The 13561-nt window shown below is 51.6% G+C and overlaps 1 protein-coding gene across 2 annotated transcripts; it reads left to right on the forward strand.

Moving 5' to 3' along the window:
• Window positions 1-410: 410 nt before the first annotated feature.
• HTR3A (5-hydroxytryptamine receptor 3A) lies at window positions 411-13278 on the forward strand. 2 transcript variants are annotated; one of them, XM_037839898.1, is made up of 9 exons: window positions 411-483; window positions 3232-3383; window positions 4404-4448; window positions 6201-6310; window positions 7732-7901; window positions 10448-10608; window positions 10927-11137; window positions 11248-11469; window positions 12980-13278. In XM_037839898.1, the coding sequence occupies exons 1-9, from the start codon at window positions 417-419 to the stop codon at window positions 13276-13278; spliced, it is 1437 nt and encodes a 478-aa protein (XP_037695826.1). In that variant the 5' UTR covers window positions 411-416. The 2 variants fall into 2 exon arrangements, with proteins under 2 accessions (XP_037695826.1, XP_037695825.1); XM_037839897.1 differs by having other exon boundaries at window positions 417-483; window positions 3217-3383.
• Window positions 13279-13561: the final 283 nt, after the last annotated feature.

The raw sequence follows: 13561 nt of genomic DNA on the forward strand, positions 1-13561 counted from the left end.
ATTTGCTAGACAACTTAAGTGAAAGCAGCCACCTGGATCACCTTCCAGCAGACAGGTTCCTGCAGCCGCCTGTCTCCAGGTTACTCCTCGGGGCACCTCTGCCTGACCATCTGGTTTTGAATGATGTAGACTGAGCTCCCGCTGCCTGACATCAGCGGGGGGCGGGCACCCTTCTCAGTGATCCCTTCCCCTCCTCTCCCCTCCTGCCCTGAAACCTGATCCAGCTGAAGGACTGACTGCAGGAAAACTTGGCAGCTTCCCAATCCTGGTGGCCCCGGGGAGTGTGAGGCTGCAGCTTCAGAAGGTGCGGTGGAGCAGCTGGGAGAGACACACTGGCCAGGACATGAAGTTGGCCCTCGGTGGGGCTCACCAGGGACGACCACTGTGGGGACCGTCACCCCTGGGGAAAGCTCACCATGCTGTTGTCCGCCTGGCGGGTGCTGCTCGGCTTGCTTCTGCCCACACTTCTGGCACAGGGAGAAGGTAAGGGGATGGCTGGGAAACAGGCAGGGCTTGGCTGGGCTGCCACAGGAGTGAGCTAGAGGATGCTTATTACTGCGAGGGTCGAGGGAAGGAGGGTCTTGGAAAGGGTGGGACTGACAGATGGCCAGGGATCTAAACACATTTGAGCATGAGGGCATTCTGAGGCAGTGGGGTCAGCCTACAAGATTGGGAAGTTGAGTGCTGGGGTGAGAGCAGAGCTTGCTGACAGGTGAGCAGAGCAACAGATCCCTGTATCAGAAATGCACCAGATGGGTGCCAGAAGAGGGGCTCCTCTCCCCTAAACCTACCCTTAAACTCATTGAATGGCAGCTGCAAGGGAACTTCGAACTCATTTGAACTGACCCTTGAGGTTATAAATGAGAATATTCTGTCCAGAGAGGGGGTCTGCTTGTTAGCAGCAGATCTAACCTAGTAATCTTTCCTCAACTTCACTGGTTTCATTCATTGCATGGGTTCTCTGGGTCTTCATTTCCTCAAGTCCCCTTGCAGGGCTAAACTCCTATAATGCCAAACTTCTCTCTGTATTCCCCAACCCATCCTTTCCAGCCTCCCCTGAATATGGGAAGTGTTAGTTGCAAAGGGATCCTTTTCCTGCAGACCCTATCATTCCCATTCTTGGAGGGTTTTCTCCCTGAACAGAGGTGGGTTGGAGCTGGGGTCGGGTATCATTGCAGGGATGACGTCCCAGGGCTGGACAGACATGAGTGTTTATGGGTACGATGACTTTTCTCCCCATGAGCTGTCATTTGGAGAAGCTGAGCAGGACAAGTGAGCCCAGCTGCAAGTGCAGACTGTGGTCTGGGGTTTCCTTGGCTGGGGAGAAGCTCCATCCCTCCCTGCCATGGCCCTTAGCTCCAACGGCCTGCTGGTCTCAGCCTGGTTCTCTCTAGTCAGTAGGATCTGGGCTGTTCCCCGGCATAGGGAAGAGGCACAAGGAGCTGGGTTTGAATCTGGTTTCCTTACCTTCTGGATGAATGCCAATGGGCATGGTACTCACCTCTCTGAGCCTTGAGGAACCTTACCTGTAAAATGGGCCATCATGATAGCCACCCCTGTTCTAAGATGAAAACAATGTTACCTTAGAGGACAAACTCAAGAGTCTGCTTTCTTCCTTCTCTCTCTGCTCTTCCTTCCGAGAGAAGCTGACAGCTTGGCAGGGATAGGTGTGTTAGACACAGGCAGGGGGAATCTGTAGGGCCAATTTGCTGTTGTGCATGTATCATAGGCAAGATGGGAGGAAGGGCTGTTATTTCTAGAGAAGTCCAGGTCTGCTGGCACTTTGTCTGCAAAGGATTCTTGTGGACCTCTCTCCTCCTTGCAGCCTGCACCCTGGTTCTTGAGGGCGCTCTCCCCTCCCCAGCTCCTGCCCGCCCCATGCATTGTCACCTTTGTATTTCATGGTACCCTTCAGGATGTGCTTCCACTATTTCCCAGATGGAAAACCAAGGTGCATGTGGAATTCCCACAGAGTGGGACTAGGGCTTTGTTGCTACATGCCCTGGGAGCAGGGATATTTGGTTTCCCCTCCATTGATCCCCAAACCTTCTTCCTAACCCTATGAAGAGGACTCGGCAATCCCTTACCCAGTAGCTTGTGTGTGTGTGTGTGGAGAGAGGGAGGGGATCCTTAGGGTGGATTTTGCAGGAGGGGATGGGGATGTCTGTGTTCTCTGGACACCCACCCACCCACCCTTCCTTCTTCACCAGTAACAGGCTGGGGGCAGGTAAGAAGGAGACAATGAGCTGTGCAGATGCTGAGAGCTGACTGGGACTGAGGCAAAACCCTGAGGCAGGCCATTCGGCTTACAAATTGAGGCTGAGGCCACACTTTCTTGCTTTCTTGCACCCCTCTCGTCTTTCAGTATCCCACGCGCGGAGCCAAGCTTCCCCTTAGCTTCCTGGGTCCCCTGGTCCAGAGCCCCCAAGACCCAGCTCCGGCAGGCCCCCTTCTCTAAGCCTCGCTCAGCCCTTAGCCTACTTCAAACCTTACCTGCCTTGTGTCACCCCTTCTCTCACAGCCAAGCTCCCGGCCCTCAGATAAATGAGGGCCTAGATCACCCCACCAAGACCACACATTTGAGTTATGGCCGGAATCTCTGCCAAAAAGGTGCTCTGTAATGGGAATTTCAGTCCGTAGGGGTGGAGTGCCTGGGAATTTTGTGAGCTGGGAATGGCAGGGGCATTTTTCTTTTTATTTAAATTGCATTAACACATATAACACAATTTGCCATTTTAACCACTTTTAAGCATGCAATTCAGTAGCATTAATTACTTCTACAATGTGCTACCATCACCACTTTCCATTATTAAAACTTTTTCATCAGCAGAAACTCTGTCAAGCAATAACTTCTCATCCCCCTTCTCCAGAGCCCCTGGTTCTTCTAATCTACCTTCTGTTTCTTTGACTTAGTTAATTAATTAATTAAATTGTGGTAGCAGATAACAAACAAAGTTTGCAATTTTCACCATTTTTAAGTGTACCAATTCAGTGGCCTTGAGTACTTTTTGGTCCCTATGAATGTGCTTATTCTAGATATTTCCAATAAGTGGAATCCTACACTGTCTGTCCCTTCGTATTTCACTTGGCGTGATGTTTTCAAGGCTCATCCATGCTGCAGCGTGACATATTCCTTTTAAGAGCTTTCAGTCCTGGGCCGGGGGACTGGGGTTGACTCAGGCTCTGACATCCACTTTGAACGTCTCCCCTACTCAGCTTGGCAGAGGGGAGCCGCCCAGGCCCGGAGCAGCCCCAAGCCTGCCCTGCTCAGGCTGTCTGATCACCTCCTGGCCAACTACAAGAAGGGCGTGCGGCCGGTGCGGGACTGGAGGACGCCCACCATGGTGTCCATCGACGTCATCATCTACGCCATCCTCAGTGTGGTGAGTGTCTGCCCCCAACCCCAGCTCAGAGGTGGGCATTCAAGGCCCATTAGCACCTGGGGGCTGCACCGCGGCGGAGGAGGTGCTGTAGCCCCACCTGCATGGCTGCTCGAACCCGAAGACTGCGGTTGTCCTGGGTGGCACCCTCTCCCACACCCCTGCAGCCATCGGGTCACTTTATATAATAGCACTCACCACTGTGATTCCTCACCATTATGTCATTATAGCTCTCACCCTGTGCAAGCTCTATGTGTGCTAAGACTATGTCCTATTCTTCTCTATGCTCTTGGTGTCTTACATGGGCGGCTGGCGCATGGCAGGGGTCACTAAATGGTTGTGCAAGGAGTCAGTTAATTAGTCATGTACTGAGGTAGGGTACAGTACTGCCCAGGGAGGGTGCACTGCTCAGCATTGTGCGGAGATAAACCAGAAGGCAGCTGCAGAGGTGTGGCGATGCCAAGATGCAGGGATGCTCTGTTGGGGTAGGGTGGGTGGGAAGTGACTTCACAGTCTCTACTACAGTCAGCTACCCACCTTGCTATACTCTGAAATCATTGCATTTTAGAACATCTCTGGAAAGGAACACAACAAACTGGGTACTGTGGTTGTTTGGGAAGGGAAACGGAATTGGATGGGGAGAGGGAGTGATGAACTTACTTTCATTCATACGCACACACACAAATACACACACAGATTGTGGGAAGGATATCATAGCCCCCATTTATATATCTTGTATATAGGTAAATGCCTTCTATTATTATCTTCCATCATTTTACGTTTACTATACATATAAAATAGAAGTTAAAAAATTATTGTATTTCTTTTTATGTGTTCCTGAGTAAAAGACCCACTTTTCCTAGCTGACCAGGGAGCCCCAGCTTGTCCTGTTTCCCCAGGTCTTTTCTTCACTCCCAAGGGGCTAGGGGTGCAGAGATGCAGCTCCTTTGGGGAGGGGGTTGGTATGCACAGGGGGATCTCCAGAAAAAGAGCCCCCTAGTCCATCTCCCTTTCCTTTCGCAGGATGAAAAGAATCAGGTACTGACCACTTACATCTGGTACCGGCAGGTGAGCAGTCACCCTCCGTCCCTCCTTCTCCTGGGATGGGGCTTAGCATCCAGGAATGGTTCCTCTGTCTCCCTGGAGTCAGGAATCTCAGAGGCCCCGGTGAGGGGTGGTGGGCACAGCGGCCCAGGCGCATCCTCAGCACCACACCCTGGAATCTAGACTCCTCTCCCTTTGGGCCTGGGGATTAAAGGGGGCTCAAAGATCTGAGGAGAAAGCTCCTAGCCCTGTTCTGGTTTCAGAATTTCCTCACAACATCTCAAACAAGTGCTCATCCCACCCCTGCTGAACACCTCCAGGGCCAGGAGTTCACAGGGCAGCCATCTTTCACTTTCAAACAGCTCTAATTGCCAGAAGGTCCTTCCTTCTAAGCCAAATTGGACAGCAACCTAATTGGGTGATTGAAATAGGATAATTCCATCTGCTTGGTCCTCACCTCCAGAGCCATTCCCCCATTCTTTGAACTTCTCATGACCACTGGTCTGTGGCTGCCTCTGGGGCCTTGGCAAGTCTGGGGGTGGGTGGGAGGTGGGGGGCAGACAGCGGAGGCAGCCCTGGGAAAGATGGGACAGATGGGGAACTAAAGTGGCTGAAGAGGGGAGCCGGGGGCGGGGGGCAGGAGGACATGGACAGAGTGCGGAAGCCAGGCCTGAGAGTGGTTCTGCAGACATGTCCGGCACACGTGGGGCTCTTAACTCCCGCCCCGCTCCTCTTGGGCATACACAGGGCCACCCCCAGCACATGCATCAGGGGAAGCAGGAACACCGATCCCTGTTGGCCTCAAGGCAAGGACCCAAACAAGTAAAAGCAGCCTGGAGCTCCCTGCCCCGGGCATCAGACCTGCACCCCAGCCCTGTACCTCTAGGGTCACCTCCTGCTCCAGCCCTGTACAGTCAGCCATGAGGGAATGTCCAGCGGCCGTCCTAAGGAATTGGAATTAGAGACAAAAACTCAACTCAGGTCCTGCCCACAATTAGCTCTCAGGGTGCAGATTAAAATGCAACAAGACAGCAAAAAATACTAACCATGGGCTTAAGAGGAGGCAATGCAAGGCCTGGGGAGTGGGGGTCAGGGAAGCTTCCTGGAGGAGGGATCAGGCAGAGGCCTTGGTAAAGCATGTGAGAGAGAGAGCAGTGTATGCAAAAACGTGGAGGTTTCGATAGTGCTCGATTCCATAGGGCTGCAGTGTAGAATTCACAGAGAGGCGTGGCAAAAAACTGAGCCTCAAAACACAGGTGGAGGCCAGATGATGTAGGCCTTTTCTGACTGTGGGTTTGAAATTTACAACCGGGCGCCATTGAGAAATTTTAAGCAAGGGAGTGACGTGATCATATTTACATTTTAGACCAGTCATTCTGGCAGGAGAGTGGAGAATGGATTAATCAAAACTTAACAATAACAAGCTCTGCCCTGGGAGGTGGCAATTATTATTCTCCTTTACATGCAAGCAGACCAAGACCCAAGACTTTATTTGTCTAAAATCAGAATTGGTGGAAAAGGGATTCCTAACGTTAGAAATGACTGAACGCCTTCAGGGTGAGGCTGCCTCTGTCTGTGTCGCGTATCCATGCAGGGAGCACAGAGCCGGAGGGACTCTAAGCTGCTGCTGAGTGATTTGGTGCCACCCACACCCAGATTTTCCCAAGAAGATGCCCACCTGTTTCCTGAGCATGTAGGGGAGGGGTCTGCCCAAGTTGGGAAGGACCCTCACTCAGGATTGAGGAGCCATCTGAGACGTACCCCCTCCTCCCCTAGTACTGGAATGATGAGTTTCTCCAGTGGAACCCAGAGGACTTTGACAACATAACAAAATTGTCCATCCCCACTGACAGCATCTGGGTCCCTGACATCCTCATCAACGAGTTGTGAGTATTGTCCTCTGGGTGGGGCAGGGCAGGAGAAGGCAGTGGGCCGGGACTGGAGGTGGGAGATGGGACCCCTGCTGTTGCATTTGAGATGTCCCACCCAGATCTGCAGAAGTGCAGGTAAAGTTGGCTTTAGCCACAATTCCCTTTTGTCTTATTTTCTCTCCTTTACTTTCCTAAACTCTCCTTCTTCTAGGCCAGATGTTGAAACTCTGTGCTTCTTACTCCAAGGTTCCCCTGTCCCAAGAGAAAGGAAGCCAGAGAATGAAGTCACACCAAGTTATAATAAACTGATGAGGGGCAGTGAAGTTTGAGAAGGGACAGTAATACTACTGAAAGGAATGGAGCATTGACAGCGGCCACCACTCCTGGTCTCAGGGGAGATTTCGAGCCAGGGGGCTCTCTCAAGCCTTTCAAGCTACACATGTGCCCAGATGGCCACAAATTGCACCCACAGTATGAAGTGGGTCCCACCAGCCTTTACTTGCAACAGCCAAACACCATCTCTTTTGGCCCTGACCGACACATCTTCTCCCACCCTTTGGGTTCCTGCAGGCTCTGAATTCAAGGGCAGAGAAGATGACTGGGGGGTGGATGGAAAGGAGAAGGTGGCAGGGGGATGGTCACCCTCTGGCCAGTACCCATTGCATTGCCCAACTCCAGGGGGCACCACTCCCATTGTTTACCAAGGCAGGCAGTTGGCCTTTGCCCCAGTTTCTAGCTGGATCTCCAGTTTGAATGGAGGAGCAGCATTAGGCTTGACTTCTTATCCTTGAGCCTGATTCCACAGAAGTCTGCAGGCTCAGGACTCCAGGTTCAGACCGCTCCATCTTACAGTGGTCACTCAGGAGAGCCCCAGGGTCAGGATTAGCCAAGAGAAGGGGACGATGTCTTGTGGGACTTTCTGACTTTCCCCAGTTCCTGTCAATGATCTCTCTAGTTCCTTTGCCCCCAGAAATGATTATTCTCACCTCACAGGACTTCTAGGGATGGATCAGAATCTGATGGAACCTAGGTTCTGCTGTCCCTCCACAATAGCCCTCACTGGGGCTGGGGGTTCTGGGCGCTGAGCCCTGCCTAGCCTGGGTGGGTGACGTGTGGAGGCAGCCAGGCATGCTCCTTATAACACATGGCTTTAGGGTCCCTGGATTCCTTCCCTGCATTTTGTGGCTAGAATGCCAGGCTAGAAAAGAAGGAAAAATGCCCTTTACTGCTTGGAAAGTAGCCTTGACAGTGGCAAGTAAGGAAGCCAAAGATAGGTTTGGGAAACTGAGGCCAGACCAAACTGTCCAGGTTTTTCTGCTGCCTAGACTTCTCTGGACTTTGTTCCCTCCTGGGCTGCTCAGTGATCTGTGGACTCCCAGGGCTTGACCTGGGGGCTGCTTCCTGAGCCCCCACACTTCCCCCTCTTCCCTGGCCAGTGTGGATGTGGGGAAGTCTCCAAACATCCCGTACGTGTACGTGCGGCACCATGGCGAGGTCCAGAACTACAAGCCCCTCCAGGTGGTGACAGCCTGCAGCCTCGACATCTACAACTTCCCCTTTGATGTGCAGAACTGCTCGCTGACCTTCACCAGCTGGCTGCACACCAGTGAGCATGTGGGCTTTGGGGGTGTGGGGGTGCAGGGTGGGGGTCCCAGGGACATCCATCTAGGGTGCATTCTTTTATCCAACTTGCCACTTACTTTCCTAATGTCATGGAGCCTCAGCTCCCAAAGGGGGCTGAGCCATATCACTCCCCTTGCTGCCCCTTTCAGTTGTTACAAGGATTTGACAAGTCATTGGGAATGGACTGCAAAGTGCTGAGTAAGGACTGGTTCTTTTCTAAGATCACAAACTTTAGAAAAATCTACCTACTTCTCTTCATCTCCCCTGCCACCCTTCTGATTCTAGTCACTGTCATCTCTTGCCTAGGTTTTTTTTTTTTTTTTGGAATTAAAATTTTATTTTATTAGAGCAGTATTTACAGAAAAATCGTGCAGAAAGTACAGAGTTCCCATATACACCCCCCTCACTTACATGCAGTTTTCTCTATTATTAATATCATGCACTAATGTGGTATCTTTGTTACAATTGATGAACCAATATTACTATAATTATATTATTAACTATATTTCATAGTTTCCATTAAGGTTCATTCTGTCTTATACAGTTTTATGATTTTTTTTTCAAATTTTATTATCTTAACATATATATGAACTAAAATTTCCCATTTTAGCCACTTTCAAGTATACAATTCAGTGGTGTTAATCACATTCACAATGTTGTGCTACCCTCATCATTGTCTGTTACCAAAACTTTTCCATCACCCCAAACAGAAACTCTGTACCCAGTTAACTCCCCTTTCCCCACCCCTGCCCCTGGTAACCTGTGTTCTAATTTCTGACTCTATGAATTTGTGTATTCTAACTACTTCATCGAAGTGACATCATACAATATTTGTCTTCTTGTGTCTTGCCTGGGCTTCTGCAATTGCCTCCTAACTGGCTCCCTCATTCATTTTTGCCCCCTCCAATTCTTGATCCTCACAGCAGTCAAAGAGATCTTATTAAAATGCAAATCTGATCATGTCACTCTCTGCTCAAAACCCTCAAGGGTTTCCCAGCTCTCCTGGGACATAGTCCAAATCCTTGGCTCAGCCCACTGGCTCCACCATCCAGCCTCCCTCCTTTCCAGTCCCGAAAGCCCCTCGTTCCTTCCCTTTCTCACAGGCTGCTTCCTCTCCTGGGCCACCCTGGTCCCCCTCTCCGTCTCTGCTTCCCCCCTGCCCCAGCCCTGCCCCTAAGCACACCCACCCTGCACATCCTTCTCCTGACAGCGTAAGTGTCAGCTCTGCAGGGAGACGCCTCATCCCGCAGACCAGGCCGTGCCTGCCGCCCAGTTTTAGGGCACCCTGTTCTCCCCACCTCTAGGGCACTTGTAAGCACTTGTTCAGTGTCTACTTCTCAGCTAGAGATAAACAGAAACGGCAGGGTTGTGGCTTTCTTGCCCACCAATAGATCCCAGCACTATGCCTAGCACAAAGGAAAAGGACTCAGCAAATTTTTATCGAGTGCGTGAATGCTCGGTGCTCGCTACAGGTCCAGTGAAGCGAACATGGCCCCCCTGCAAAAAGGCAGCCTCCCTGTCGACTCTAGTTTTATTTATTAAATTAACTTTAAAGTGCAAAGGCATTAAGTAACCTCCTTGAACAATAGCCATATTTACAAATAAAGCTAAATCCCCTTTGACCTCTACCTTCAACTCCCCACACCAAGAGTTAACCATTTTTATCAGTATAAATTTAATTTATGTTCTTCTAGATCATTCTATATGCATGTATATCTACACCTGCATGTGTGTGTATGTATATGTATGTATATGTATACACATACATATGCATATGTATGCACATATACATCTACATGTTATGGGAAATTATTTTATGGGTTTTTATTTTACATAAATGTATCATATTGTATGTGCTATTATATCCTGCAATCTTCTTTTAACTCAACAGTAAGTCTTGGACATTTTTGCAAGTTAAAACATATTTAGATCTCCCTTATAAATTTTAACTGCTATGGGACATCTCATGATTTGGATGCATCACAGTTTATTAAGTATTTTTCTGATTGATGGACAGTTAGATCTTTTCTGATATTTTGCTGCAGTTGAAACTCCTGGTGCATATGAATTTCTGTTTCTCTAGTGTAGGTACAGAGAAGTGGAACTGCTCTTCTATAAGTTCCTATTTTCCTAATTCACCCTTAAAGACAGGCAGTTCTATCAAGGCAAAGGTGAAGCATATTGACTTTTGTTCATTTCCTAAACGGGTAATCCTAATGGGGAGATCTAGAAAGGTGTTGGAAAGAGTGGGGGTGGGGTGGTGAGGGAAGGCTTTCCAGTAAATGGTTTGCACAGCTCTTCAGTTTTGCTCTGGGTTTTCATCCAAGCTTTCACTTGCCCTCACCACAGCCCCGTGAGATAGGCATGATGTGCAATATGACCTCGTTTTACACCTGAAGGAGCCGAGGCTGAAGATTAAGAGCTGAGACTCAAACCCCAGCCCCCCGAGATCAGGCTTCCTTGCTGCTGCCCACCCCCTGTGCCCCCATCTCAAGGTCTCCAAAGCTGACTTGGTTTCTTCTCTCTCAGTCCAAGACATCAACATCTCGCTGTGGCGCTTGCCAGAGAAGGTGAAGGTAGACAAGAGTGTCTTCATGAACCAGGGCGAGTGGGAGCTTCTGGGGGTGCTGACGCAGTTTCGGGAGTTCAGCATAGAAAGCAACGACTGCTACGCAGAGATGAAGTTCTACGTGAGTGGCTCGGGGCCTGGGTGTGGTGCACTGGTGAGTGAGACGGCCAGACCTCCAATGCAGGTGCGCGTAAGGAGGCCTATTGGGAACAATGTCTTTAGCCCTTTCCCCAACTCCTGCATCAGTTGAATTGTCCCTCTCTTGTCCTGAAGTCTCCACCTCTCTCAAACAGGCAGAGGCAGAATATGGGGTCTGTCCATTTCCTTCTCTGAGTAGCCCAGGCTGAAAGCTCTAGGAAGCAAGGGGTCTGGGATGGGGTTCCCGGGTGCAGAGCCCGTCCGGCCCAGGCATCCTCCATAGCGCCTCTCCCCGGCCCAGGTGGTGATCCGCCGGCGGCCCCTGTTCTATGCGGTCAACTTGCTGCTGCCCAGCATCTTCCTCATGGTCATGGACATCGTGGGCTTCTACCTGCCGCCCGACAGTGGCGAGAGGGTCTCCTTCAAGATCACGCTCCTCCTGGGCTACTCGGTCTTCCTGATCATAGTGTCCGACACGCTGCCCGCCACTGCCATCGGCACGCCCCTCATTGGTAAGGCCCGAGCCAGGGGGGAGGGGAGGGGGACGCTCAACCCGACATGGGACCGTGCCCCTCCCACCTCCTGTATGTGTCTCTCCCCGCCCCTTCCCCTGGGTGCGCAGGCGTCTACTTTGTCGTGTGCATGGCTCTGCTCGTGATCAGCCTGGCCGAGACCATCCTCATCGTGCGCCTGGTGCACAAGCAAGACCTGCAGCAGCCCGTGCCCGGCTGGCTGCGGCACCTCGTTCTCGAGAGAATCGCTGTGCTGCTTTGCCTGGGGGAGCAGTCAAATTCCCACAGGCCCTCAGCCACCTCCCCAGCCACCAAGGCTGAGGACTGCTCAGGTGAGAGGGGACAGGAGAGCCCTCCATGGGAAGGGGGTGCACTTCTGGACTGGCCCCAGGGACTTGGTGGAGATTCTCTGAATGGAGTGGAAGCTAAAGGGCCTGGGAGAGCCTGGGAACTGGGTGCTGTCCTGCACCAGGCTCCCCACCCAGCCTCATTGGGAGGGGACAGGCATCAGGACAAAGAGTCAGTGTGGACCCTTCCTTTACCCTTGCAGCCTCTCATCAGCCTGGAGGTGGACAGAGGGGGGATAAGGGTGCCAGAGGCTGAGCATGTCAGGAGCCAAGACAGCTGCGTGGGCTGAGAGCAGCCTCTTTCCGAGGTGGACCCAATGATGGGTCAGATGAATAACCCTCAGGCAGGGAACAGCCTCCTTTCCCATGTGGTTAAATATTGCAGCCAGGATTTCTAAAACTCTCTTGTTCCAAACAGCTTGAAGACTGGGTCCCTTAGAATTTCAAACTCCTGTGAGGCAGAGACACAGGGGGTACAGACAGACCCTAAGGCTGGGCCTCTAGCCCTGAGGAACCAGCGCAGCTGCCCTTTTGGTTTGGGCGGCCTGCTGGATGGCTGAGCACATTGTGTCAGGCATGGGCAAAGTACTTTCTGTGCTTGTGTGTAATCCTCATGGCAACCCAATGGGATTCTCATTCTCACTCTTCAAGTGAGGAAATAGAGACATGGGTTAGATAGGTTGTCCAAAGTCACAGAGGCAGTGACTGGAAAAACTGTGATTTGAACACAGGCCCATCTGACTCCAAGCGCATGTGTTTAATTGCTCCACGGCACTACACCACTCCCTCTTTCTGGTGAGGGCCAGGTCTTTTGGTTCATTGGAGACCCTCTCACCAAAGACTAGTCAGCAGAGTGAGCCGGTCTACCAGCCTAACAGCGCATTTCACTGTTTACCTGGTGAAGCTAGCCATGTCTGAAGGGGAGTTTTCTGGTCCAGTAGGACTTGGAGTCATGGAGATGAAGGCAGTGACCACAGACCAGCCCTTCAGAGGCAATATGATGATTAGAGAGAGCACTGGAATGTGAGTCCAGATCCCCAGGCCTCAGTGGCCTCACCATTAAATGAAGTTCCAGCTGCATGGCCAGAGGCCATTTAAACCCTCCCAGCTTCAGCACAGTCTCATGAAAAATAGGGACAGTCATCACCCCTACTCTGCCTCCCTCAGGGGAGTTTTGTGGGGCTCAAAAGAAATAATGGATATGAACCATAGGTTAAAAAATGCATGGGAAGGAGAAACACCTAATTCATTGTATTAATGAGCTGAGGAGGGGACGGAGGGTGTGCTGAAGAGGAGTACCCAGGAATCTCCAATTGTATTGGCTATGTTTATTTAAGTTTGGATGGCAAGTACACAAATACACAATATCATTCTTTAAGCTTTTTACGTCTGAAATTGTTCATCATGAAAAATTCCATAGCACTGTAGAGACAGGAACGGCGCTCGGGCCGAGCTGCTGGCCTCCCTCCATTGCCAACGCTCTGCCCTCTTCCAGCCATGGGAAACCACTGCAACCACCTGGGAGGAGCCCGCGACTTGGAGAAGACCCCGAGGGGCAGGGGCAGCCCCCCACCGCCGCCGCGGGACGCCTCGCTGGCCGTGCGCGGGCTGCTGCAGGAGCTGTCGGCCATCCGGCGCTTCCTGGAGAAGTGCGACGAGAGCCGGCAGGTGGCCCGGGACTGGCTGCGCGTGGGCTCCGTGCTGGACAGGCTGCTCTTCCGCATCTACCTGCTGGCGGTGCTGGCCTACACCGCCACCCTGGTCACGCTCTGGTCCATCTGGCAGTACTCTTGAGTGGGCACGGCCCAAGAGGGGAGGGGGCATGGGGGTGGCCGGGAGGGGCACGGGGGTTTCTGCTGAAGTCCTTCAGGGCCCAGGGCTGAGCCATGGACATTTGCAGGATACAGACACGGTCCCACCCCCTGTTTCCAAGGCCTATTCATCTCAGGAACCCTGAACTGGGGCCTGGGCCTGTCCCCCAAGAACTTGAAGTTCAAGACACTTACATCCTCTCCTACAGTTACCCATCAAGTCTTTTCAACGTGCATTCCCTGACTTCATTCTATTCATCTGTCCA

This window comes from Choloepus didactylus, chromosome 6 (genome assembly GCF_015220235.1).
Source record: "Choloepus didactylus isolate mChoDid1 chromosome 6, mChoDid1.pri, whole genome shotgun sequence".
In the NCBI taxonomy this organism is placed as follows: domain Eukaryota; kingdom Metazoa; phylum Chordata; class Mammalia; order Pilosa; family Megalonychidae; genus Choloepus; species Choloepus didactylus.